This window comes from Dicentrarchus labrax, unplaced genomic scaffold (genome assembly GCF_905237075.1).
Source record: "Dicentrarchus labrax unplaced genomic scaffold, dlabrax2021, whole genome shotgun sequence".
Classification (NCBI taxonomy): Eukaryota; Metazoa; Chordata; class Actinopteri; family Moronidae; genus Dicentrarchus; species Dicentrarchus labrax.
Window position 1 is genome coordinate 12379106 of NW_026136716.1, and position 27245 is coordinate 12406350.

The following is a 27245-nucleotide window of genomic DNA, read 5'->3' on the forward strand; positions in this document are numbered from 1 at the left end:
AGCAGGCAGTCGGAGGTGTGGGAACAGGACGGAGCGGCGACAGAGGAGACGCTCTCTCACTCACACACACGTGGAGGAACAAACGGAGCTCCACTCTCTGAGCGGAAATATTGAAATAAACCCGAAGTCATAACGAGGGGAGGAAGGGGTGGTGGTTGGCGGGGTGGGGAGGCACAACAATGCTCCTGGGAGAGCCAAATAGGTGACCGCTACAAGTACTGGGAAAGAAGCGCTTTCTGTTGTCTCCTGTCAGTGATTAAGAAAATAAAAGCAGCCCAGGGACTGCAGGGTCATGGAAAACCCCTGCAGGAGGACGCAGGCGGGGAGCTGGAAACTGCTGAGGAACTCGCTGCTGCTTTCTTTACTCACCGGTGAGTTTTTCAATCAGTTCAGACACTTTTTTTTTTTTTTTTTTTTTTTAAACCAGCCACATGTCCCTAACTTACCACTTCTTCATGTTTTATTAATGAATTACTGAATAGAAAACAAGCTGCTGGAGAAAAAGAGGAAAGTGTTGGGGAACTAGGGGAAAAAAGTAAAGAAATCCTTTTTAAAAGTCGAATATGTGTAATATTTTATTCTGGAAAACAGAACTTTAAAAGGGGTTTATCCCCAATGAAGCACAGACTGAACATGAAAACTGCTGGAAACTTTTAATCTGAGTCAAGTCTGTGGTACAGTGCTGTGGAAGGGGGGGGTGCAGGGATATGTGTGTGTGTGTGTGTGTGTGTGTGTTAAAAGGGGTGGGGGGTGAAGGACATAGTGCCATTGTCTCCCAGCGTGTGGAGAGACAGGAGCCAGGACCTCCGAGGACCACCCAGACAGACACCAGAGGTCTGCTAGTGGGACCTCCTGCAGGCATTTACATTGAAGTATCCCAGCTTTTATGCAGGGCTGGGGGGGGATTTAAGAAGTGGGTTGGCTGTGACCTCCATCATAAAGGAGACATCCGTCAAAACTTGTTTTGATCACAGAAAAACAAAGATTTCTGTTTTAAAAGTGTAGATTTAAAAAGTACACACAGTTGTTTAATAGCATTGTGAAGGTCCGTCCTCCTGCAGTAATTAAAAGGCTGCTTTCAGTCTTTGGTTCTCTACCTGTGTGTGAACTCATGCCTGGAAATGTGCATGTATGCCTTCAGGCACACATCATTTGAGTGTGAGTGATTGCTGAGAGAAAGCAGATCCTATAAGCAAAGACACACACACACACACACACACACACAGGCAGAGCTTGTTTTTCTTTGCATTGCCCTTGATTTGAAGTGTGTGTTGACGCTCTCCCGATTTGTGAAAGACTTTCTACACGACAGCGAGGAACACAGATATCGCCAGCTCGTGAAGGAAGGTGGATGGTTGGGGGGGGGGAGCCTTCAGATGAAAAAGGCTCGTGTCGTGGCAGCAGGTTGAGACGAGTACACAGAGAGGCACAGCTGTGTGTGCACTGCTTTTGAATATGGAGGCTCTGGCTGGGTGGGGGTGGGGGATAATGAACCACATTAATCACGCACACAAAAGCATGTAATAGATCCTGCAAATGCCACGTCTGCAGGAATAAGCATGTTCGATGTAAAATGAGCGTGCCGGATCATGAATTGTGTCGGTGCAGGAGTGGTAAACGGTGGCTCTTAAATCGTCTCTGATTTGGACCCCCCCCCCGCAGACACACGTCAGTCATTCTGTGTCCCATTTTTAAATGACCTCCCACTCAAAAAGTAATTAATTCAGTTGCTGGAGCAGAGTGGCTCACGATTCTGTGTCCATCGGTTCTCACGCCTTCCGTTTCTGTGGTACAGGTTTAGAGTAACCTTCATCAACTCCTCCACTAAAGGGGGGGCACTCCATACTGCACTTCCATAAGGTGGGGGGGGATTCATCCTGACTTGTATTTATTAGTATGGGTCAAGCTCCAAAAAGGCTGGATCCTACACTTCCCATAATGCAGCTCTGCCTGGTAAATGCTCACGTCTTCAATGCTTTCTGTTAACAATCTCCAAGCCTGAGTTGAGATGACCTTGATGACCCTATCATAGTTAATTTCTAAGACTTGACAAAGCTCTTCCAGCGAATAGTCCTCCCTGTGCGGAATAAACGTGTACAATTAAACTGCCCATTTAAACTTGAAGACATCGTTTCAATCAGATTAAATGTATTTGATAATCTGCTGAAGGTCTCCTTATCTTGCGAGGCAGCTGGAATCCATCTTCCCATGATTCAATCCATGTGTGTCCAACCACAGTGGTACCGGACCAGTCGGCGCCCTGTGAGGAACTACTGGTAGTTACGACACGAGCTATGGGCTTGGTTTAACACGAGGTGTGTGTGTGACCAGTAGAGATGTTCCAATACCAGTTTGTCCTTCCTGATACTGATCTGATGTACACATATTGTTATATGACCTGACTTAGGGTGGGCGGGTCATGACTTTGCTATCTTGAGGGGGAAAAAAGCACAATGGGACGTTGCTGGGAAGTAGTCCTGTTATGGGATCGGTGCACAGACATACTCGTTGATACCTGATACTGCATTTTAGGCAATTTCCAATGCTGGTATTGGAACAACTGTAGTGAGAAGTGACTGTTAGTTGCTTGAAAACAACAGTGGCTGCCGCTAAAGAGGTTAGTGCTAGTGTCAGTTATACCAGAACTGGAGAGTTTTTATTCATGAAAAGAAAAGAACAGCACTGAAGGCTTTTCTCGACGGAAAATATGTTTTTACTCTTGTCCCAACTGGCTTTGCTAAGTTTGGCCCTATGGACTCTAAAAGACAGATGGTTCATCCAATCGCCTGCCAAGTATTCGCATGTCAAGGGGCCTGCACTTTCCCAAACAGTTTCCAACGATGAATTCCCAGATGGGTCTGTTACAGACCATTTGGTGTAGTCAGGTTAAAGAGAGTCTGGACTCACAACTTAGGCTCTGTTAGGGTTGCAACTCACCATGTTTTGCATAGTCCATTATTGAGTCCCCTGAGAGGCTGGGACCAGTGAAATCTCTATATTCAAAACAACTGTTGAAAACAAAGGACAAGCCAAGATAAAAGGAGAAAGTGGAGTTGGACACACCCTCTGAAAACCTACCACAAACATCACCCGACAAGCCCTGAAATGGACCCTCCCCTCCCCAGGGAGAAGGAAAATAACAGCTGGAGAAGAGGTGTCCAGGCCGAAATGTAGGAGCTTGAGAGAATCGCTAAAAAACCAGTGAGGTGGAGGACATTTGTCAATGGCCTGTGCTCCCCGGAGGAGCAAAAGGCTTGAGTCAAGACAAAATAGTGTAAATGTATGCAGCACAACTGAAATGTCCAACAACTTGTTCCTGATCCCTCCACTAAATTTCATTCACATCCCCTGATGGATACAAGGCAAACTAACCAACAAATGGACAAAAACCCTAACAAAAAAAGACCAGTTTTTGCTGCTGTTATGTCATAAAATTTGAGAAGAGTAACTCTGGCGACTAAACGTGGTGCAAACTCATCGATAATGCCATGCTTTCATAAGTAGTGTGCTAATCTCCCAGGCGGTGCCAGTAGACTCTTCTGTCAGATGCAGCCAGTTTGCAGTCAACAGTGTTTGATGCACATGGCCGATTCGCTGCCTCAGTCAGCCCAGGACATGGAAAAATACATCAAGCATAACTCATAGCTGTAACATGGCAACGCTCGCTTGTTGCCATGTGATCTTTGTATTGTGTTATGCAGTTGTTTGTATGTAATTAAAGCTCTGTTTGAGTCTGTTCTTAATCCAAGAAAAAGGAGGAAATCACAACCCCCTGCTTAAAAGACTTTGAAGGCTTCCTGTAGGTGGAGACTTGTTTAAATCTCCCAGTGCTTTTATTTTTTTGTTCCTGATATTTAAAAATGTTATATACAATAATGCAGGCCAGCAGGGGTTGTTTATTGGAACAAAACCCAAGGTCCCTCTGTGAACCAACCACAGAGATATTTTTCTTTCCCCCAGACGCTCCACAGGTATTGATTGCTTCTTTTTTAAAAACGGGCAAGGGCTTCTCCAGTTCTCAGAGTTCATAATAAATTGACTGTCTTCACACTTTTAAATCCGTCTTTTGAAGGTATAAATAGAGGCTGCTGGTTTGAGGTTGTGTGCTTTTTGAGGTTGGTCCATGAAAGGTTTTATTATAGCGTTCAAGTACTTTTTCATCCAGGCGAAGGTTAAAAAAGTCTCTCAGATAACACGACCTGACTGAACGGTTTCTTTTTTAAAAGCATTCTTTTGTTTTAAGTTGGCACCTCTTAGACTTCTTAACAACTTGTTTAACTTAAAGTATTTTTTTCCTTTTATAACCCCATTAACCTTTAAAAAAACATGTTATAAAGGTGTTATTTTATTCTCAATTATTCCACCGAAAAGCTTAATGTGTATTTTAAAGACTTTGTCTGTACTAATGACATTTCTCTCTGTCTACCAGCACTCTGGGAATTGCTGGTGATCTCTGGTTCCACAAAATTTAACATCCTCTATTAGCAGATACTAAAACAGTGTGTGTGCGTGTGTGTGTGTTGCAGGTGGCAGCAAAGCCCAGTGTGAAGGCTGTATAGAGTATTGCTGCGATGGATCTCCGCCTTTCTGCTGCTCCTACTACGCCTACGTTGGTGACGTCCTCTCGTAAGTTAACACGCAGGCAAATTAAGACCACGTTTGACTTTTTTTTCAAAACACTCATCTTGTATTGTTGTTGGAAAGGCTTGACGTAGGATTATCACAGGGTAAAGGGTCACAAATATGGCTGAAGTAAGTTACATTACCAACAAGACCTTCAAGCAGGTATAAAAGCAGTTGGGACACATTTGCACACATTCCTTTAGGAGTGTGTACACAATGTGTCTTTGGCCACATTGAAAGACTGCCTACTAGGGTTGCTACGGTGTATCAATACTAAGATACCACCTAGTGTTTCTGTAGTGGTGATGAAAACCTTAAATATGCGCCTTAGCGGTTTGAATTAAAAGCTCCCTGCGCCAAACTGCCTTTAAGAAATACAACATTTTAACAATTCCTTACATGTCCAAAACAACGCATAACTCTAGAAACGCAAGCTGAAGGACGTCATATGCCGACAGTCTCCTTTTCAATTCGGCATCAATATAATCTATAAAGATAAACTGCATTCCGTACAAACTTAACATTTTGTCGCCTCAACTTACTCAAAACACAAACTAAGGAAGTGCTATATCAGACTGTGGGAATGGGGGGTGGACCATGTCAATAATTAAGATTTCTCATTAAAATAAGTGCTGCTTGCTTGCAGGAAAATTATATCCAACAAGTCATAGCCTTTTCTCTTGCAGTTGTCGAACAACAAATGTATTGTGTGAGTTTGCTGTTGAAGAGCTGAAGCGTATCTCTCAACCACCATTAAACTTTATATTAACATTTTCTGAGTTACACACTCCTAGAGGTTTGGTTTAGTGCTGGATCTGGCGAAAAGGTACAAATGAGAGGGAACTAATTTGCACACCAGCTGTCTTTTACCGTGCCAGAAGACCCTTCAGAGGATCTGACCTTTAACCCTCCATCCTGTATTGATTCAGCACAGCTGCCTTCACACTTTCACCAAGTTCCCAGACTTATGTTTCCTTTTAGGAAAAGCAGTGTTTGTTTATGAAAGTTTTATGATATTTGTATTTAATGCAAACTGTTGAAGGACTTGGTAAAAGTCTGAATTTGCTGCTCTTGAACAAGCAGGGCTGAATCTGACATGCTGACTAACGCTGACTATGAAGACGTAACAAACCTGTTAATGATGAGTGTTTTTTTTTTTTTCTATTTCATAGTGCCAATTCACAGACTCCTCTGCAGTGAACACACCACACACACCAATGCACACACACGCTGTCACACTGCCACACACTCTGCACACACACACATCACACAGCTGAGTTACATCAGATGCTGTGGTCCATCTCCATGGCAGCAACTTAGAGGTATTGGTAGCATGTCTGTTTGAGACAGCTGCCTCCCATCACACTTGACTGGGTGGCTTACTGTGTGTGTGTTTGTGTGTGTGTGTGTGTTCCAGAGGCACTGCCATCTCTGGTATCGTTTTCGGCGTGGTGTTCCTGATGGGGGCGGTGGCGGCCTTGTTCCTGTGCGTGTGTATGTGCATGAAGAACGGGCGGGGCGCTCGGGTCGGCGTGTTCAGCACCTCCTACATCAACACTGTGACCCAGGGCTACCCAGGTGGGTCTACACAGGCCGTACACACACACACACACAGACACACACACTTTTAAAGGATATAAATGAGCCAGAGGGATAAAACGAAACTAAAAACTAAACCTGGTTGTGAAAAAAAAAATAAATACATTGGAATTAACTAAAGTAAATTAACGATTGTGTACTTACAAAACAAAAACTGTAAAGACTCTGAATAAAGCAGTTTCATCTTAAAAATCAATGTTTCTTTGACACTGTTTGACAGACAAAGGACGTGCCGGAGGGCCTGCGAGCTGAGGTGCAGGTTGTTTCTCTGATATAAGATCCAGACGTACTGACTGAAATCCTTTTTTATCCGTTATAAACCACCAAGATCAAAAAAGTGTGAAACTGGATAAAAAAGTCAATTTATGGCAGTTTCTGGCAGACAACGCTGACCCATGCACAAAAGGGATATGACGCCATTGGCAGGTGACCTGTGAAACGCAGCGTTACCTGAATAAAATGACAGCTTTCTCTGGGTTTGAACATTGCTGGAAACAACATTTTTAGATTTTTTTTAATGCAGAAATGTTACATATTATTATATCTTTAAATCATGTCCCTGACAAATCCCCCCTATTTTATTCAGAATAAAACACTGAAACTACCAATAAATACCTGCTTCTAATGCCGTTCAGACAGTGATGGATGCAGTGAGCAAAGATGGATGATTTTAATATTCAGTTATTATGTGTAACAAAACCACATAATAACTCTGGTTCCAGCTTATTTATCAGTGTCTACATGATGGCTAACTGCAGTTTACACACAGTGACACCCAGTCTCCCTGGCCTCAGGCGACCACATATGAAAAGAGAAATGAATGAGCGTACCGTGTTACAGGGTCCACCTTGGCCCTGAGCGCTGTTCCAGCCTAGTAACACAAAGAGAGAGCGGATTCTTTTCAGGATGTATAAGAATACAAACCATCCACCGCTTAACCATGAGCCCAATGATTTCAGACACATAACTGGCTACTTAAATTCACATAAATACACCTTCATGCCCACTGCTTCCTTTCTGTTACGGCCTGTTCCCGCTCCAAGGGAGAAAACCGGCGACAGTGTTCCCACATTGTCCTCACAGGTACGTTGTCTGCACATCAGACTCTACGCTCCGACTCTCCCCAGCCCCGCGAATGCTTTTTTTTTTTTCTCTTTTCGGGGTCTCATCATTTATTCATTGCGTTTCATTCTCCTCGGTATCGCCTTCATGCTACGCTGGACCGACAGTCTTCGCTCTGCCCCGCAGCTCTGATCATGTTTCATAAGCATGATGCCGAGACACACAAAGCCGTGTAATATGAATGCATATGTATGTATGTATGTATGTATGTATGTAGCTGCAGAGATATGGATTATATCTGTGGGGAGTGGTGTTATTATTTTCCTGCTCCACTTGCCACAAAGATGAGTTGGTGATTAGTGCTTATATTATTCACTTGTATTTAGATCCTCTTCAGACATGTATTAAGACCTATGGTGTCTGTGGCAGCTTTAAGTTTTAAGTTGCATACTGGACCAGGATTTACTTCCAAATTATTTGTGATGTCACAAATCATCCCTGTAGACCCCGCCCCTTTAAAATCTGATTTTCAATGAGCTCAGAGAAACTTTCCTCTTTCAGCAGATGAATGTGAAAACATCCTCCTAGTGTCAAACTCTGCACAGACATCATTCAAACAGCACACTATAGGGACAAGAAGAGAAACCGATGAGTGGAGGAGGGCTTTAAAAAAATAAGTTTATTTTTTCTCATCATGCCAAACCTCTTTTTTCAGGGCAGCAGTGGAAATTTTAAAACGAAACTCGTCCTGTAACATGCTGGACTGCGAGTTATTAACAGTTAGTGCTGTAAATGTGAGGTTTAGCTGACTAACATTCATTCTTTTCTTTCGTCTGTGCTGCTTTTGAAGTTTCAGTGAATAATGTAAGTTCCCCTGGTGAGACTGATGCATTGTGGTCAACAAAAGGACTTTTTGCTGCTTTTATTTTTGAGCTTCAGTCATTCACAGCAAGCGCCTTCCTCCAGGGAGTGCAGCTTCTCCGTTCATCCACTAGAGGGCGCAACTGTCCCATCAAACTCTTTTAAAATGGGGGCAGCCTTCCTGAGCTTAAGTGGGCCTCGCTCACCTTCTACCCTGAAGTTTGTAATTATGGAGAAAATTATTTTTGACCTTCTTGCTGAACTAATCCTCACTGCTTTCTCTTTCCTGTGCTCAGGTCCTCCGCCTCCATACACCTACGACTACGAGATGTACCCTCCCTCGGTGCACCCCCCGCCTTACACTCCTACTCAGCCTCGGCCGGCCAACTACTCGCCCCCTCCTCCTTACCCCGGCTGCACCCGCAAGTGAATCCCCGCCTTCTAAAGCTGTTGCTAACGGGGTTAAAGACAGTTTAAGGAACAGAAATCACCATATTTAATGAAAAGAATAAGGGTGGCCCAGTGCAATATAATTCAGCAGGCCCAAACTCCCAGACAATGCAATGTCACTCCTGCTGCTTGGACCAAATGGAGGGGGAAATAAATAACACCTTTAACACAATGCAGGTCATAAGTACACTCCCCCATTCTGAGAGACTTAACCGTTAGCAGGCCTGCTATAGCCTACGGCTGGTACTAATAACCAATATCCTTATCCGTCCCCGGCTGTGCACATCAAAGGCACCGTGCCGCTTTGATGAAGGTGAAGACCACTTTTTTGTCAGCGTGGCGGGGAACCTCACATCACTGGAGGAGAGAAGGCTTTCCAGGACACAATGTAGACTTCTATTGGAATTTACCCACTTTTTTTTTTTTTTGTTAAAACTTCAAAATTTCACTGACTGAGGCGGAATTTGATGATTTATTTTTTTTTTTAAAAGCTGATTTCAGGTTTGGACTGATCGTGTGTAGAATGCAATGTAGAAACAAAGCCTTGAATATAATGCATTATAACTCTGACCTTTTTAATGGGATGGACAACTTGAAAAGGACCGGGTCGTTGGTGATGAACTGGTTTTTATTGCCTTACTTGAAACAATGTGAGGGTGAAAGCTGAACTGAGGGGGGGGGGTCAGGTCATGTTCAGCTGAACCAAAGCAGGCTCTCTCTTTGAAATGGAAAATGTGTTTGAAAATGTGTGATGCATTCACGGTTTATCGGTTAATTATTGTAATTAAAGTGAACTGACCTCACTGTGCTATGACTGATTCCTGTGATGGATGACTGTGAAACGATGGAAGGGGTTGAACTGGGTTTTTTTTTTTTTTTTTGTTTTTTGAATAATGTGACAGGTAAATGATTTTGAAGTGTTTCCTGTCTGTTTCAGTGGCTGTTTGTAAATTAAAGATGTGATTAAAACGTAACGTTTTTTAAAGTGTGAACAATGACGTCTGCAGCCTCCATTTCTTCGTGTGTGTGTGTGTGTGTGTGTGTGTGTGTGTGTGTGTGTTAATCCCCACTCCGCTGTGGTCAGGTGATCCGGCGCTCAGCAGCTGTGCAGCCTCGGTATCGCTCACCATCAGACAACGGGAGTCACCGGCGCTGAACACACTCAGTTTTTCTCACCCGACACAAACGTTGAACCGCTCGGTGAACCGCTGCCTTTCAGGAGGGTTGTGTCAGTGAACCGACATGGTGGACCGAGTAGCTTTACTGCTGCTGGCTGTAGCGGCTTCGGCTCTGGCTGCCGAGGTAAGAGAATACGTTTTTATTGTGCGAGAATTTGTAGTATTTTCCACCATATTGTGGCTGTCAGCTGAGTCAAGCTAGCGTGAGTTAGCTGCGGCTAGACCGGAAGCTAAGCGGTTGTCCTTTCAGAGCAAAAGCAGACGTTGTTTGAAAGGGCGGTGACAAGGGGGGTATATTGAAAAAGCAGGCAACTTAAATTATATCAAATTAATAACTAAATTGTGTCAAACAAATAATAATCACAAACTGTAAGATATTTGGTGTTTTAGTCTGATATTGCGTGTGGTATTGTGAATATACCCACCCTCAATTCAATTTGATAATGCTAAATCTGTTGAGGCCATTAATGTAATGCTGCGGGAATTACTTATGTAAAATCATATTTTTAACCCTTAGTAATTTCCACATTGGTACTTGCACCGTTTTATGTTTTAAAAAATAAAAGGCAGATATTTTAGCTATTGTTTTATGTTTAAGCTTTTAACCGGAAGTCTTGTATAAAATCTAGCTAGCTTGACACTGACTGTAAAGCCTTGCATATTTCTAAATCAGACACTACACAATGTTTGTACATCACACAACCACCGAGATATTCTGGTAGTATTTGTCGTTGTTTTGTTTGTATTTAACCTTCCCAGCAGCAGAATATATAAACATAAAACGTGTTTATTTTAAATACCCCCCCTTGTTCCGATGCTCCGCAGCCTGATGCCTCCTCTCAGACAAAGTCTCCCTTTAAGCCTCTGCTAACTGATTTATTGAGACTATGTGACAATGGAGACAATGTCCGACACAGCTGATATAAAGCTGCACCCTCAGTGTTTCCCTTTGGTGTAAACCCGAGAAACAACTTGCTTTCCTCCGATTTAAAATGTTACAAACAAGTTGCGTTAGTCAACATATTAATATGTCCCCTAAAAAAATAAAAAAAATACTGCGGTAATGTTGTTATAACGCGTATTTACGGGTCACTCGGGCTGATTTAATCTCGTTAAAGTCATTACGGTGAATAAATGAAAAGCGTATTGTCTCATTTTTCATATCCCGAGGGCAAATTTTAAGGGAGTGGGCGTGTTTTGGGAACGAAAATAAGTCAATAAAGACGTGTTGTTCCCTGATAACGAAGACCTGACGCCACATTCTGGGTTTAAAGAAAGTAAACGAAGCCGTGAGGATGACGGTATCCTCGGAAAACAAACATTGTGAGCGGTGTGCCACATAATTTCAGTCAGAGGGGAGAGTGGAGGGGAGAATAGCAAAGTAAGATGGCGGCGGTGCACTGCAGCATTTATCGAGGGGTCGGGAAACTGGGAAGCCAACAGGAGCTTTGACTGTCATTGTTGCCTTTCAAGCTCTACTCTGATCCCTCGTAGAGTTAGGTGTGATAATAACCACTCTGGAAATATTAAGTGTTCTGTAATAATGTCCCTAAAATGCACCTAGTTTCACATAATCACTGCTCATCCTTTTTTATTTTTCAAGCGTATTTGCGAATAATATCGCTTTGTTAATATAACTACACTGCAAAAAATATCCATTTCTTTCCAACATGCAGTTTACTTAATTGTGTCATTCTAGGGAAACATCGTAGTTATTTAATCAAAGCCAGCCATTTTCAGCACACGTAGATATTGTACAAAGAAAAAAATGTCATGTCATCATTGTCAGTAATGTCATTTTCTTGATAATGTTATATTATATATTATATAATATTATTATATAAGAATATTTTAGTTCCCCTTTTTATGAAAAGGGAACTAAAATATTTTCTGGAAAATCCCCAAACAGGCAAATCACCATTTGACACATGGGGATTTTATTTCTCTTACTCATTTTAATGGCTGATTTCAACACTTATGTCACTTTGTCAAAAAAATGTTTAAAAGAAGCACCACACTGCCACAATATAATGCAGCGTGGCTTTGTGGTTGAGAGATCCCTGTGTAACCACCAGTTTCAGAAGGGACCTGCAATTGTGGTTTATGAGCAGCTGTGGCTCAGTGTTGTCTGTGGGATCTCTGGTTGCAACAATTATAGCTTGAATCCATGATAAAGGTGTGACTTGTACTAGATCGATAGTGCCAAACAATAGCTATTATGCTCCTTTTTAGGCCTCTTGTTTTTGCTGTCTTGGCTGTTTCTGGTCAGATTGTGAGGGTTTTTTTTGTTCCTCAGATGAATCAGGTGAAATGTAGCAGCTGACCTTTATTATTTCCAGCATGTAGCCTGTAATCAGTGTACTTTGAATGAATGGTTAGAGCACATGAAGCATTGGCTTAGCTTACTTAAGACAATCTCTCCCATTGGAGTCCTGTATTTACAGTACAAACATCAAAGGCAGAAGTGAAGAAACGCGATAGAAGAAGTTGTTTAAAATTTGAGGAGTAATTTAAGTAAGATTAAATCAGACTTGAAAATGAGATGTTGCAAGTTTTTGATCTTGTTGGAGCTTGTTTATAGCCTTTCTTACTGCGACACACACACACACACACTTCTAAACACACAGCTCCAGGAAGCTGCTTTTCCTGACGGGCCCGCGGTGTGGAGCGTGGGAGTTGGATGCCAGCCTTTGTGTGTTTGTAAATCCTTGGGAAATGGCTCTTGGATGGGTGCAGGCAGTCTGTTTGTGTGCATACTGCAGTCTTTCAGCCCGGGGCGGACCAGCCCTCTCCCCTTATTAGTGAGTTTAATGCCATTATGCCTGTTGGCACTGCCAGTGTTTCTCTCTGGCATCTTCCCCGCTGCTCACGCTGCAGTTTCAATTCTTTGAAGGAGAAATCCACCAGACGCTAATATATCTCCTCTTGCATTCCATTGTTATTATTTTACAGTGTATTGTACCCACTTTCGCCTGCCTCGCCGTATACTTCTACTTCAGTTTGTAATTTACATTTTGCAGAATGCCTTTTGACACCCTGACAGCGAGTGTTGTGAGTTCTCACACGTCAGAAACCTTTTAACCAGAATGCAACACGTCTTATGGCTGGTGCTTTTATTCAGGTCAATTGAGGCTAATTTCAGTGAATAATTCAGGATCTCAATCTCTGGATTTATTTCTGATGGTTGACTGTTGAACTGACCTGGTAACAGAGGCCTTTGCTCTCCTTCTGAGAGACACCAAAATGTTGATGATGTCTGCTGTTCTTTCTGCTATCAAACTCCATAGGGACATATTTTGTAATGTCACATTCATAGCTGAAATGATTGGTCAATTCATTGATTAGTCCTCGACAGAAAAATCAATGGCAACTATTTTGGTAATGAATTAATCATCAAGGGATTTTAGATTAGATAATTAGATAAAATCGAATAGTTGGCAATTCATTTAGTAGTTGGAAACCAATAAATAAATTGACTAGTCAACAAAACAAGACATTTTCAGACGTCACTCGCTGACGTTCAATACACCAAACGATCGATCACTTAATTGAGAAAACAATTCTTTTCAGCCATAGTAACTTCTGCTACGTTTACACATTAATCTGTGTAAATACTGTAGTGCTTAAACAATGCATTCACTTCTTGTTTCACCATTAATCGGTGATTAATGAATCTTTTCAGCAAATTTTAAACATGCAAAACAAACAAACACGCTGGTTTCAAACAGTTTTTTTTCTCCTTATTAATTGAATGTCCTTGGCTTTTGGACTGTGGGTTGGACAAAATGAGCAATTTGAACATGTCACCTTGGGCTCTCAGAATTTGTCATTGGCATCTTTTACTTATTTTTCTTGATGCTTTGACTAGATTTAATTCATTTTTAAAAGAAAAAACAGTAGTCGGATCCTCAGAAATACGAGTATAAGAAATCAGTACCAGTGAGTGTGATATTAGTCATACTCTCACTGTGCCTGCCTTTGCTCTTCTCAATAAAAGAGTGGCTATTGTCACATAGCAGAACTGGATGTCTTCCTCATAATGAAACATGAAAGGAGTTTGTCTCCGGCACTCCCTGTTTTTTTGTGTCTCCATCAATTTGTTTTTTAATCCTTCATGTCCAACCAGTGTTGCAAAGAGTTGGCCATGTTCAGACTGAACAGCACACATTGTCCATCTTGGTTGTGTCAACAACGACAATGACAGTGCAACGCTCCCAATTAATGTTCCCCCTGTATCCCCCTCTGTCTGTCCTGGAGAAAAGAATTCCTGACCTTTTGATACTGTTGTTTCTGTTGTCATGGCACCTGGAAATGGGGATGATGACGCTGATGGTGCTTGCTGTCTTTTGGGGCTGCGTGTCCATCGCTTCTGTCCTCTCTGTCCACCTAATGAAACATCTGGCAACTAATCTTTCCCTGGTAGTGACGTAAAACCGCCGTTCATGAACGCTGAGAATGGCTTTGCCCGCTATTATTTGCTTCCTTCTGTATGTTTCACTTTTCTTATTTGCCATTATCCCCGTCCGGAGTCTTCTTTGTGTGTTCGTAATGTGTTTTTTTTTTTCCCTACTGAAAGGTAGCATCCCCCCCTTTCAAAGCATGTTAGGAATCTGTGCTGATTTCAGTGGTAACAGGCCAGTTCGTAGCTCAAAGGCCTGCTTTGTGCAGTGCACCATGGCCTCCGAATGAGATACTGTGGATGAATGATACCAGGTTTGATTAGATCCAACAAGTATCTGATAACATTAGGAACTGTGCTTCCCCGCTTGTTGACCAAAGAAAACCTTCTGATTTACAGTGGAGGTCTGGGTGGAGGTGTTGCACACTCTACTGTGAGCAGCACAGAGCAATTAAAGTCTGAAATGCTGCCCGGTGAACATGGCTTGAGGGTGCATCCACTTCTGTTTAGAGAAATGTTTTTAGCCGGGTTGGGGACTGGGATAAAAGCCAGATTCTCCAGTGCTGTACAGATACAGTACTTACAATTTGTAAAGGATGGCTTGGGTGGAGATCTGGTTGCTTAAAGGTCCAGTCTTTAGGATTTGGTGGCTACAGTATAAACACAGTAGACTCCATGGAAGGCGACCCACTGCGTCTGTAGGTAAAAGCGGCTCATTGTAAGGTAACGCAAACACAATGATTCTTCTATTCAGGTGATTACACACTAATGAAGACACACCTATGAATATATATTCCATCGCTGCCAATAGATCCTTCTAAATGTTACACACTGGACCTTTAAAACCACACAGAGACAAAATGTTACTGATACAACTTGCTTACAAAATATTATGCCCCACTCATTTGGCATTACAAGTCAGTCCTTTGAAAAGCCTCCTGTTCATCATGCTCACCCCTTCCTGTTTTTGACTGGCTCATAATTAGATCTAATAGGTCAAAACATGCACACACACCCCTGGCTTTATTGCCCGGCAGTCTCCAGGGAACACGGCATTCTCCCTCCCACTTCTCATATTAAGAGCGAATCTCCCACTAGGCAGCACCGTTCATCACCATTGGACCGTTATTTCCATCTGTAAATATCAGCAGTGCGCAACGAAGACACACTCTTCATTTCGCTGCTGCTGAGTAAGCAGCCGTCGGTACAGAATCTGAATAATAAGCCGAGAAACAAGTCGCCCTGACCTGCGCAATTACTCAGCAGTGGCGCAGAGCACATCCAGCCTTCACTCCATCAGAGAGGAAGCTGCGCACACAGTATTCACGCACACACAGTCCCCATAAGTGTCGTGTGTCCCTGTCAAGGCTGTGGTGTGACCGACCTTCCACCTGACCTGAGGTATGACCTAGCCTGTGATAATCCGACCAAGGCCAATACAATCAAGTTTTAATCATGGATGTGGTCACATAGACGCAGCGTTACGAGTGGGTGATGGATGAGTCAATATATCAATGTATGTGTGGATTCACAACCATGTGCTGTTGGCTGCAATTTGTATATTGTAATATATCAGTGTATGCGTTCCTTGTCACACACCATGACTCAGACCCGCCTGGCACACTCGGAGGTGTCTGACTTAATGGTGCAGCCCGTCCAACAGGCTGCTTGTGTCCTCCCCGCTGGAGTTGTGTAATGAACCAAAGAAATGCCAGCTCGCCCCTAAGCTCTCAGTTGTAAGAGAGGACCGGCAGAGGTCCTGTTTGATTTTTTTGGACAGGATTACAAATCAAACTAAGTCCTATGTCATCCATTACACCTATTAAAAATATCAAAATATGGAATGGTATTCAGGCCTACAGAGATTGAATATAAGCATGATGCGTTTGCTTACAGTTCTACTTTTATGTTTTAATTAAAAGATTTTCTTCCATAAATTCATTTAATGAATCAATTTACATGATGAATTTGTAAAGCACGGTTCAGAAAGGGCATGTAGCTCTAGAGCAACTTTTCAGTGGCCACTGCCAGCTCCAGACATGTGGCAGATGCTGTTGATGTGTCCGGCCAAAAGGTCAGAAAGCTTTCGCAAGTGCAGAATGAAAAAAGAAAAACTCAAACTAGACTGCAAACACAAGTGGGAGTATTGGCAGTATGTGTCTTGATGTTCCAGGATTAAATATTTGGTTCAGTCTATGAGCTGTAATTCAAATTTAAAAGGCATGCGTATGATTCAGAATTCTTTATTTCATCGCAGCAGTTTAATATGACAAATCCACTCAAGCTTTTCCCAAACAGTCTTCCCATCGAAAGCAATACAAACCAGTTCTTTCAACCGAGCCGTAGAAGTATTTTGTGGAACCACAGTGGAGCTGGACTTTCTGTGCTCCCTTTTTCCTCTCCCAGTTTCCACAGTTCTCATATTTTCATCTTTTCAGCACTCTTATTTTTTTCACCAAATGGATGCAGACTCAGAAAACTGCTTTGCCCCAGTACATCTTTGATTCCTGCAGAGGTTGCTGACTCATTATTTTGAAGATTTTCTTTTTGAGAAAGTTTCTCCTTAACGATGAAGCTCTTTCGTTTCACCGCCTCTATCAACGCACAAAAAATGCCCATGAGGACCCTTGTTTTTCAGAGGTTATATTCCTCTACTTACAGAAATGATCTCATCCCCTTGTCCTCTTACTTCTCTCAATGTCTCCACTCCTCGTCCTGGGTGTTCAGGGTTGCCATAGCACTGGAGTCTTCCCCAGGTGCCTGGTACTTGGACTATAATTAGGCCGCCGTGTGTTATTCCCGTCGTTCTTCTCACCCATTCCTCCCTTTCTCCCTCCTCGTACCATTTTCCACCAGAACAATTTCTCACTCTGAAACGCTGTGTCATCCATACAGTATGTTACTGATGTGCTGCATGCCCTCGGCTTGAGATTCACAGTTCAGAGGGTTTATGAAACTAGTACCTCTTCGTGTCGGGCGACACACCATCAATTGTAGATGACAAGTCCTCTCGGAGTCCAAGTGTGAAATTGGAACACTTGTTTAAAATGCCACGATGTCTGTGTGTGTGTGTGTGTGTGTGTGTGTGTGTGTGTGGGTGAAAACGAGAGAGGGGTGAGATGGAGATTTGCGTCAGAAAGTGGACGGGTATTCTTGACTGCTCCTTGCTATTTCTGGACCTGTTTCCTGTTTCAGACTTCCTGTGTAGTCGACAGGAGTGATGCAGAACTAGGTGTGTGTGTGTGTGTGTGTGTGTGTGTGTGTGTGTGTGTGTGTGTGTGTGTGTGTGTGTGTGTGTGTGTGTGTGTGTGTGTGTGGGAAGCCATTGTTTGGAAAATCCCTGATGTTTGAATTGACGGTATGCTTTGTAGGAGCCCCAAGTCACTTAAATCCTCATTTGGGATTTGTGAAATAGTGTTCTCTTCTTGTTAAGATGGTATTAATCATAATGATATAATTTCAAAGTAATGATTTTCGTATTTAGTCTTTTTATTTATGATGAAACTGAGGTTTAAGTAGGTGAGTAGGACCCTTTGAAGACTGGAAGGTATAAATTGGGAGTACTCTGGTGGTGATTGTTTTCCTTTAGGAAACACTGCGTTCCCAGTTTACCACTGATGATAATTCTAGATACACAAATCCATCAGCACCCCTGGGGTCCTGATTCACAATGACTCCTAGTAATAACACTGATTAGACCTCAACTCACAATCAGCCATTAAATATTTTCTATGTAGCTGTAAACATGTTTTAGACACACTTAATCTCCGCCTTTGAAATGAAATTCTGCTGTTTTCTAAGGACAGAAAATAGCTTTATAGCTTTACCCTCCTCTAAAACTGATTCTGTTTTGGTAATTTTCTGTCTGGCAAGTCAAAATGGCTATGATAATAATACAGATGCTGAATCTTGTGGACAACGAGTGTAGGGTTGACTTGTATATACCCACAGTGGCCAACATGTCGAGTATTGTGAGTCAAGATGATGTAACATGATGCAAAAAGGCCGTAGTCGAGGCACAGCACTGAGGTTATAATGGGATATTCAGAGACATCTTCCAGTTGAGGAAAGTCTCTCCTGGACAAGTTTAGAGATGGTTACAGGAAAAATTGATGAATTATACCTGAATGTCACACATTCACTGCATCGAGCCAGTTTTCAGCTATGCTGCGGCACATACTGTGGATAAGCACAATTAAAAGAACAAGCAATAAAATGCTTGTATCGTGGAAAAGCTCTGACTGAATCATCAATCAAAACGCAGCTATTTCATGACGCAAGGCAGTGAGGCATATTTTTAGTTCTGGCAATATCAGCCATCATTAACATATTTTTGGGTGAGACCGTAAACAGATTTGTGTAATTTCTGATCTGAGTAGCCACAGTTCATAGTGTGATCACTTCATCTTCAGTGTGTGTGTGTGTGTGTGTGTGTGTGTGTGTGTGTGTGTGTGCGCGCGTGTGCAGGCGATCACAGCTCCATCTGTGTATGTTGGCGGTCCACTGCAGACTACCAGTTTAGCAGGCAGTTGCTGAATGAGCCGGCCATCACGCTGCCGGTTTAATCTCAATGTTAGGCGCACAGAGACACCCGCGTGCACGCCGAGCTACATGCATCATACACATCTGCACACAGGCACACACACTTCCTTTACGAAAACCAAACCAACCTGCTGATGAAATTCCTGCTCCCAGGTGACCTGGATGATGTGTTGATGATGGTGTTGCCTCAGGGTTGCCACAGCGATGACAGAAGAAGGTTATAACAGGCAGTTTCCCCCAGGGTTGAGAGCAGCCTCCGCATCCGTGGTGATTATCACTAAGGGAACTAAGAGTCCTTCCATCACGTCTAGACAAATTAAGTGGGCAGAAGTCAGAACTATTTTTCTTACACACTTCTAATCAGATTTGAAACAGATTTGTCTGAGATGCTAATTCCCGTAGAACCCCCTCGAGACAAAGCTTAATCGCGTTGAATATGAATGAAGATAATGCTTCAAACTAACTTAAATTTTCCTCACAGACTCAATGAAAACTTTTGAAGAGGAGGGCTGCTGAGACGAGCTCTATAAGAACATGGCGTGCACGTGAAGAGAGCCCGGGCGGGGTGGTGTTAGATGTGAGGAATCAGCATAGCATGTTTACAGTTGGAAAAGCTCGAAGGAAACATTTCATTGTGTCAGTTTGACCTTTTACGCCCAATAAAGTCAGGGGCTCGATATTTCTCCCAGACAGACTTTAGATCTATTGATTTAGGAAATGCCTGAATGAACATGATGCGATGCAGTCTGCGTGTCTCAAGCTCGGGTTTCACCATAACCGGATTCACCCCGCTTTACTTCAGTCTCAAATGTTGGCAGCGCTACTTGGAGGATGTGCCAGGCAATCAGTCCCACACCCAGTTTTAATTTTTTTCTGTCACATATTTGGGCCGGATGTTTTTTTTTTTTTTTTTTTTTTTCTGTCTGGTTTTACTTCTGGTCTGTAATTGAACTCCTGGATCAGCAGAGAGTGTGAGGAAGAGGGTCCGGCTTCCATGTAATCCGTGAAACACACTACTCCACTAGATCTGCTTCCCAAACATCAGGCGCGGATTGCGTTACACACACCCACACTTCGAGTCCAGTCAAAGATGATCTGAAGGTTTTAAGTGACAGCGGGGGCCCTGCTCGCCAAGGTGATTGTGTGCGCGCGGACGTGCACGCGACTTGTGCCCAAGCACCCGCCGCTGTGTGTGTTGAGCTTTTCCTGTCACCTCGCCAGTCTTATCTAATTCAGCCGTCACATATCCTCCCGAGCTAAGCAAACAAATTCCCACAGCGATGCATCTTGTAAACAACCCACAGACAACCGGCTCTTCTGCTCAATTCCACCGCAAATGATTGATTAATGACTCAAAGCGAAGCAATATAAGTTTATTGTATTACATAATGCATTATCCCAGTCATAAATGTTTAAAGGCTACCAAGGATAACTGAATAAAGACCTTATTTGCATCGTGTTACGCTGCCACTTGCAGGAGGCGGCTTTTCTTTCTCCTCTACATACTGATTGTGTATCTGAGCCACTGTTAACCGTCTCTAACGCTCACCAGTCGACTTTATCTTGGGTGTGGTACATTATGTCCCAGTCTGCACAATAAAGTCTTGTCTTGTTAAGCTACTAGCTTGGACGTAGCCAAAGATGCCTGTTAAAGATCTGTGTGTGAGAGTGTGTGTGCGCGTGTGTGTGTGTGTGTGTGTCTGCAGAGCTCCTGCGACACATCTTGCTCTCCAGGGAGTCTCCCCCTGGGATGAGAGCTGATCTAAGGCACCCTCCCCCTTCCCCCTTACCCTCCTCCCTCCACCACCTTCACCCAACTCCCCATGGCAGGCCTGGGCCACTCAGATAAGACTGTACAATTAATAGCACCGCAGGACCAGCGCCCATGGGGACACTTCAAAGATCGTGTGTGTGTGTGTGTGTGTGTGTGTGTGTGTGTGTGTGTGTGTGTGTGTGTGTGTGTGTGTGTGTGTGTGTGTGTGTGTGTGTGTGTGTGTGTGTGCGCTTACTTACTGTGCACTTGAATACATTAAACTGTTTCTCAGCTTCTGTGTGAGTGAGAAGATACATGGGGTGTGTGTGTGTGTGTGTGTGTGTGTGTGAGAGTGTGTGAGTGAGAGAGAGAGAGAGAGAGAGTGGACCTATTTGCAGTTTTTAAACGTGTGATGCAATATTTCTTTTTCTGACAACCCCCCCCCCGTTTACATTTAATGGGTAATAAACCTTTTCCTTCTTCGTAGTACTGCTGATGACATCTGTGAATGTGCCAGCCATAAGCGGGTCCGTTCACACACATATCAGTACATTTCATGCTAGTCCCTTTACAAAATTTGAGATGGGATTTTGTGCAATTTATATAAAGGTGGAGGCGAGTTATTATGTTTTACAAAGTGCCACACGTGTGGAGTGCTGTGCAGTTGCACAGATGGATGAGAATGCTCTTGCCTTTGAGAGGTGAGGGGCAGAAATTCAAACTACAAAAGGTTTTTCTGGCTAAATATTTTGAGTTTTGAATCAATGTGGAGACAAGCTTGTAAAGAATTATTAAAATTTTGGTCTTTTTTGTGTCAGTTATCATGAAAAAGTAATTTGGGTGCAGTCAGACAAACAGAGGTTAACAAACCTGTCTGACAGTTTAACCATAGCCATTAGCTATATTATCTAAACTTGAACTCTAAATAACAATTCCTTTTAGCTATTCATGTGCAGAATGTTTTCCTAATGAATGAATGAATGAATTGTTTATCTTTAAAACGTCAATCTTAGGTAGCGAGTGATGTCTTCAGACTGCTCATTTTGTCCCAACAACAGTCCAAAATCAAAATATAATCATTTTGCTTCACTTAAAATACATCACATTTGGCAATTCTGCCTAAAAAATAACTGTTCCAGACATATTATGGCAATTTAGATAGTGTGCTTGGAATAATAATGTGTCTAATGTGGTTTTTAAAAAAAAAAGTATAATTTCCATATTAAAAAATCCTTAAAAGTCATCCACCTCATTAAACATTCAAGAACCTGTGAATATGCAAATGTTGTTCATTTCTAGACACAAGATATCTCCTACTCAGAGTCTAGGGTTAGGGTTGATTGAGCACCTTCATTTTTTTGGCAATCAACTTATCAATTGATTATTATTGTTTCAGCTATAATTTATACCGCTTTATTAAGCCAATAGTGAGCGCACCTGAACAACAGAAAAATAAGACCTCATAATAAATCGGTCAGACACATCGTGACGAAAACAAACATCACGTTGCAATTATCTAAGGTTTGTCTGGATGTGATTTGGGTCATGGTTTCCACCTGTGGAAATAGGTCACCTGTCTCAGAAACTGTGATTTTGAACCGCTGTGTAACAAAATCACTCCCACACGTGGTGACGGTCCATGTGAACCGCTGCAGTGAGCTCATCATAAACCTCCTTGGGGTAGCAAACCACTCTGTCAAATTGCAGTAGCAAATAATCTCACTTTAATCGCTTTACCATTACAAACTTTTATGTTATTGCATTACATTATTAGATTGTTGATTTGTCTGTTTGTGTTTTCCTTTCTTTTATGTGACTCCCTCGGGGGGGGGACAAATTCCATTCATCCTGAAATTATTATGGGGAAGCTGAATGCTTTGTTATAGTTTATAAACCAGCATTGCATGCCCAGTTTTAATAGCTTGGACATGGGCAATGTGCGACTTCATTTTGTGGTCTCATATGGGTCAGCAGGCCCAGTAGCTTAAGTCCGTATTTTCTTTACGTGACTGAGTGGATTTTGGACACAATCCTGGCTGTTTTCTGTTTTATTGTGGAATTTGTTATGACTGTGGCTTCCTCGACTGCAACTTTTTTGCTTTGCGGCTCTCATTTTTGTCAAACTATAGAGGTATTTCATCAGATAGTGTGGTTAATAGAAGTCACATGAAGCTGGAATTTCTTTTTTATTTTTTATGGATATTTCTGTTTGGGGGGGGTAGAATTAGCACGGCAAGCAGTATGTGACTGGGGTTTCTGCTGACTTTAATTGAACTATCTTCTCAGGGTCAATCTCATATAGCATCAGCCTCCTTTCCCCTGGCTTATTCCCTGTTGTTACGGTGATGGCTATCATGCCAGATTGAGACCAAAGGGGGATATTTCTCCTGACCGGGCTGCCGTCCTAATCCTCAGTGCCCAGATTACTGCTCCCTCCCCTCCCCTGCAGGATGACCGGCTGGCAGACTGGCAGAACCGTGAACCAGAGCTGAGATAGGATAAAGACGGAGAGAGAGAGAGAGAGAGAAAGAAGGAGAGGAGGGATGCTCTTCTTCTGTAATATACATTTTGTCTAACACTCTACTGCTGATGTGTCTCACCATTTGTCAGTCTGCCTTCCTTCCAGTCCATCTGTTGCTAGCTCAGGGTAGATTCCCAGCCCCGCCAGAAGAGAAAAAAACAAAAACCAGCCCTTCAACTCTTACTCTCATTATCTTTTCTATACGGGGATTTGTAAAATGCAAATGATGTGCAATCCCTTATTTCTCCAGTCAACTGGAGGTGTAGAAAGGAAGTGCCGTGATTATTTCTGTACACAGTATAATCAGCGGCCTTCCTGTTTGCCATCCTTCATCTTGATGTAACGGGCCCTGAACTTAACTGATAAAAGAGGCAGTCATTATTTTTCTCTGAACTACCTCGTTCCGACGCCAGAATTCCCCATCTTTTCTCAGTTAAGCCTTCCCCGATTTCTTTCAGCCTTCCTCTCTGTCTCTGGCCCTCCATCCCCACATCCTTTCTGTTTTACAGAGCGCTTGACCTTCCGCTCGAGCCCGAAGGCTTATTGTCCAATTCATCTGTTCTCCAATCTCTCTTCGTCTCTCGCCATTGTGGTTATTGTTCTTTTCTCTCACCCCCCCCCCGCCTTCGCCATCATCCTGGGACTCTGATTTATAAGCTTGCAGGGAAGGCTTGGCCCACCCCCCATCTTCCTTTTCCTCCTCCTCCTCCTCCTCCAGTAGAAGACAGAGCGGCGGAGAGATAGCAGTGGAGAGGAAGGAAGGAGAAGGGAGAGCGATTGGCGAGGATATGATTTGCCAGCCAAAAGAGGACGACACAAAGAATTTGAATGTCAGCGAGCAGTTGGCACAAATTTGCCTACCTATGCCTCAAGCAGAGAGGAAGCGGGTTTATCTCTTTCAATAAGCGACTGGGAGAGGCCAGAGGGTGGGCAGATAAGGTCAAAATGAAAGTGGGCACCCAAAAAGTCAGTTAATTAAAAGATAGTACACATGCAGATGACTTTTTTTTAAAGATTATTTGAAAACTTTCTGCTCTCAGTTCGCCCTGGGTTTTACTATTAATGAGCAGGATGGGATTTGATCTGGTCCCCCTTAGCGCTGCTCGCTCACAGATGGTAGTGTGGGAATCGAGCGACAAACCTCTAAATAACCCCGTGTGCTGCAGATGGCTCAGTGTCAAGACTGATGGCCACCAGTGTTAAGTTGCCATGTGTTGGAGCTGAGGAGGGCTGGGGGCAAGATGGGATTTTACCTACACTGTGTATGTGTGTGTGTGTGTGTGTCTGTGCGTGCGCGCAAGTCTGTGCATGAGGGATTTACTCATTTCCGTGCTACTACAGCTTGCGGCTCATCATGTCGGCTTGTGAGGGATGTGAACTTTGCAGGTGCATATTTGACCCACGGGATCAGGTTTCACTGATCTGTGTGTGTCTGTTTTTACCCTCATTTGACTGCAGTAAATGCTGGAACCTCCAAGAACACATTATGACCCTTTCTGACAGTTGTTTCCTTTATTCATAGAGAAACAGAAATGATGTTAAATCAATCCTCATGGCTCCAAACTGCAGTGAAATGTGACTTAGTTTTGTTCAGAGTTTAAATTAATCGACTGCAGTAGACAGTTTAACATAGACTAAATCACATAGCTTTTAGTGAATGTTTTAAGTGTGTTATCGATCATATCAGTTCTTTAGAATACATGCCTAACTCACCTTTCCTGCTTATTTTACCAATCAGTGTTGTTTCCCACGAGTTTCACCAATTATAGCAGTCCCTGGAGCCATACGTCATCAAACTACCAGCAATTTTATTATCCCTGGAACAAGTTGCCTTCAACATTTAATCAATTATACAAAAGAAATTGCTACAATTTTTTTTTTTTTACCTTTTTCACTTTCTCCTGCAGTTTAATCACAAAAATAATGCCTAAAAGATGTAACATGCATCACAGTTTGTTGTTTTCTTCTTCTAGAAAAGCTGCCGTGAAATCAGCCATTTTAGGCCACAACAATCCCCCCCCAAAAAAGCCAGCGAAATCCCGGAGGGACTGATTAACAGATCTAATCTTAAAGTTCACTCTAACATAGTTCCAATAAACCAACAAACCCGGCCTATACTGACTGATAGGTATGTCATTTTGCAGTTTATGACTCCCCAAAACCTGAGGCCATTTTGGAATTATTTTCTGGTGACCTTCTTAAAGGCTGTAGAAAGAAGGAAATGTTAACTGACAATAGAAATCAGCAGCTGTATTGCAACATTGTAATGTAATCAATAATAATTCAATAATGACTAAATAAGACATTTCAAACAACCATATTAATAAATACAGACAAAATATGTTATATGACCATGGCATTGTGAAATAAACTGACATTTTAAGACTCTCAGCTCAGCATTACAGAATATTTCATCCTGCTTCTTTTCACAATAGCATGTATTCATTTGAGGTCATTTTGTAGCTTTATTTCCTAATGTCCCTTTTTCAAAAGTCTGTTATTTCTCAATTGGGTTTCAATGTCCCAGTATGTTTCAATACAGCCTTTGTCAATAAAGAGAAATAACAGAGTCGGTCATGTGATTGGCTTTGGTCTGAACGAGCAGCCAACCAATCACATAACTGGCTTTGCTCAGTTTGCCCTTGACAGAAAAATACTTTTTGTTACTGTGACTTACTGTATAAACATACTGCAGTACAGAAATCTGATTCTCGGGTGTAATTATTTTGCAGCCATCACAACCTCCACCAACCCCTACCCTTTACCTCAGGGGGCTGGACAAAGTATTACGAGAGCTCTAAAATATAATGCAGAGCAATAAGACAACTGCATTACCTCCATACAGGTGTTCATTTTTACTGCATTCACCTCATCTATGTGAACCTGACAAGCTTCCTGCTCTGCTTAGCCTGGCGTCTCCAAGCAGAAGGAAGTAACAGCTCCACAAAGCGCCGTCGTCTCCTTCTGCCAAGTGTGTATATACAGTTAGTGTATAAATGGAATATAATGAAAGTTCATCTTTCCCGCCGATACACCAGATAGATGACTAAATCGATTCAAAGATTTGAGTTTTCACCTTCTGATGTATCCAAATTGATGGCCCCCACCAGCTATTCTCATATTGGAAGAGCACTTCATGCCCCCTGGCTGCTTGGAGAGAATCAAGTCTGGAGGAAAAAATATGCTATCCATCTCACAAAACAACATTTGTTTGCCTGCCAGGGCCTTCAAAACCATTAACAAGATTAGGGAGCACACAATGGCAACAGTCCCTCTCCTCCCTCCCTCTGTCTCCTTCTCTTTTTTCCCCCCTATTCCCTCCCATTTTGTTCTAGCTCATTTGCCAGTACAATGCAGACATTCAGTAGTTTGTCTGCACCTCCTCTCCTAAGGGAACTTCAGCACAAAACCTCCTTATGCAGGCAGACAGCAATAACACACACACACACACACACACACACACACACACACAGAGGCTCAAAACCAACACACAGGAGTGTAAATTAACACAAAAAATTAATACATTCATGCCAAAGGCGGACTTTCTCTTTCACACACACGTTTGCTTACACACAGACACACACTCTCCTTGCCTCCAGCCAACCTGCTCTTGTGCTCACTCTGTGCTGCACTAACAGAGCGAAATGAACCAAAAATGAATCAACAGAGGTTATATAAACACTATACTGTCCTGGAAAAAACGCTAAAAAAAAAAAAAAAGCCTGCACGGATACAGCGATGTACACTATTCCCATAAATGGTATTGCACAGGGCAGTTGAGTGGGTGTGTGTACTTGTGCGTGAACATCATAGACAACAGAGGGTGTATTGGATTGCTCCAGGCCTGTTGTTTGAGGCAATTTATTCCTCTAAAGCTATCGATTTTTGTGATTTTTGCACTTGTTTTTCCAGCATTTTTCAGCAGGATTTTTCCCATTTGACAAGTCCCAATTGGAAATATGAACAGAGGCATTGAGTATGACACAAGCACTGCCATGGTTAAGAGTTTGATTATAGGAACAAAAATCAAACCCAAAATGTTGTTGAAACTGGGAGAGGAAAATTAGTTCCTACCCTCCTTTCGCTAACACCTAATCTTTGATTTTCCTCTCCCTCCTTCCATCCTCTCTCTCCCACTGCTCTCATCTCAAACTAGCTCACCTCATCTTACTTTTCATCTCACACGCTAATCTCCTCGCCTCTCCCGGCTCCCCTCTATCTAAGTAATAAAATTTAATTGCATCCGTCTTGCATTTT

At 42.6% G+C, this 27245-nt stretch overlaps 2 protein-coding genes and 1 long non-coding RNA gene across 4 annotated transcripts in view; 2 read left to right on the forward strand and 1 right to left on the reverse strand.

Moving 5' to 3' along the window:
- Positions 1–9590, forward strand: cyyr1 (cysteine/tyrosine-rich 1). Its single transcript, XM_051428280.1, has 4 exons — positions 1–371; positions 4527–4626; positions 6041–6201; positions 8442–9590. Exons 1-4 carry the CDS (start codon positions 293–295, stop codon positions 8573–8575), a joined length of 474 nt encoding a protein of 157 aa, XP_051284240.1. The 5' UTR covers positions 1–292; the 3' UTR covers positions 8576–9590.
- A 119-nt stretch (positions 9591–9709) lies between these two features.
- The window catches only part of appa (amyloid beta (A4) precursor protein a), a 36221-nt gene continuing 18685 nt past the window's right edge, over positions 9710–27245 (forward strand). For both annotated transcript variants that reach the window (XM_051428232.1, XM_051428233.1), the window contains exon 1: positions 9710–9897. In XM_051428232.1, the coding sequence (XP_051284192.1) occupies positions 9838–9897 (60 nt within the window). In that variant the 5' untranslated portion in view covers positions 9710–9837. The remainder of the gene's footprint in view (positions 9898–27245) is intronic.
- Positions 16400–17274, reverse strand: LOC127378914 (uncharacterized). The gene is made up of 2 exons (XR_007888215.1): positions 16862–17274; positions 16400–16766 (listed from the first exon to the last, which is right to left on the reverse strand). It is a non-coding gene; the product is annotated as an uncharacterized LOC127378914 (long non-coding RNA).

Coding starts and splice junctions, on each gene's coding strand:
- cyyr1 (XM_051428280.1), top strand. CDS start 293: ATGGAAAACCCCTGCAGGAGGACGCAGGCGGGGAGCTGGAAACTGCTG. Junction 4,627..6,040: donor TACGTTGGTGACGTCCTCTC/GTAAGTTAACAC, acceptor TGTGTGTTCCAG/AGGCACTGCCATCTCTGGTA. Junction 6,202..8,441: donor TGTGACCCAGGGCTACCCAG/GTGGGTCTACAC, acceptor TCCTGTGCTCAG/GTCCTCCGCCTCCATACACC.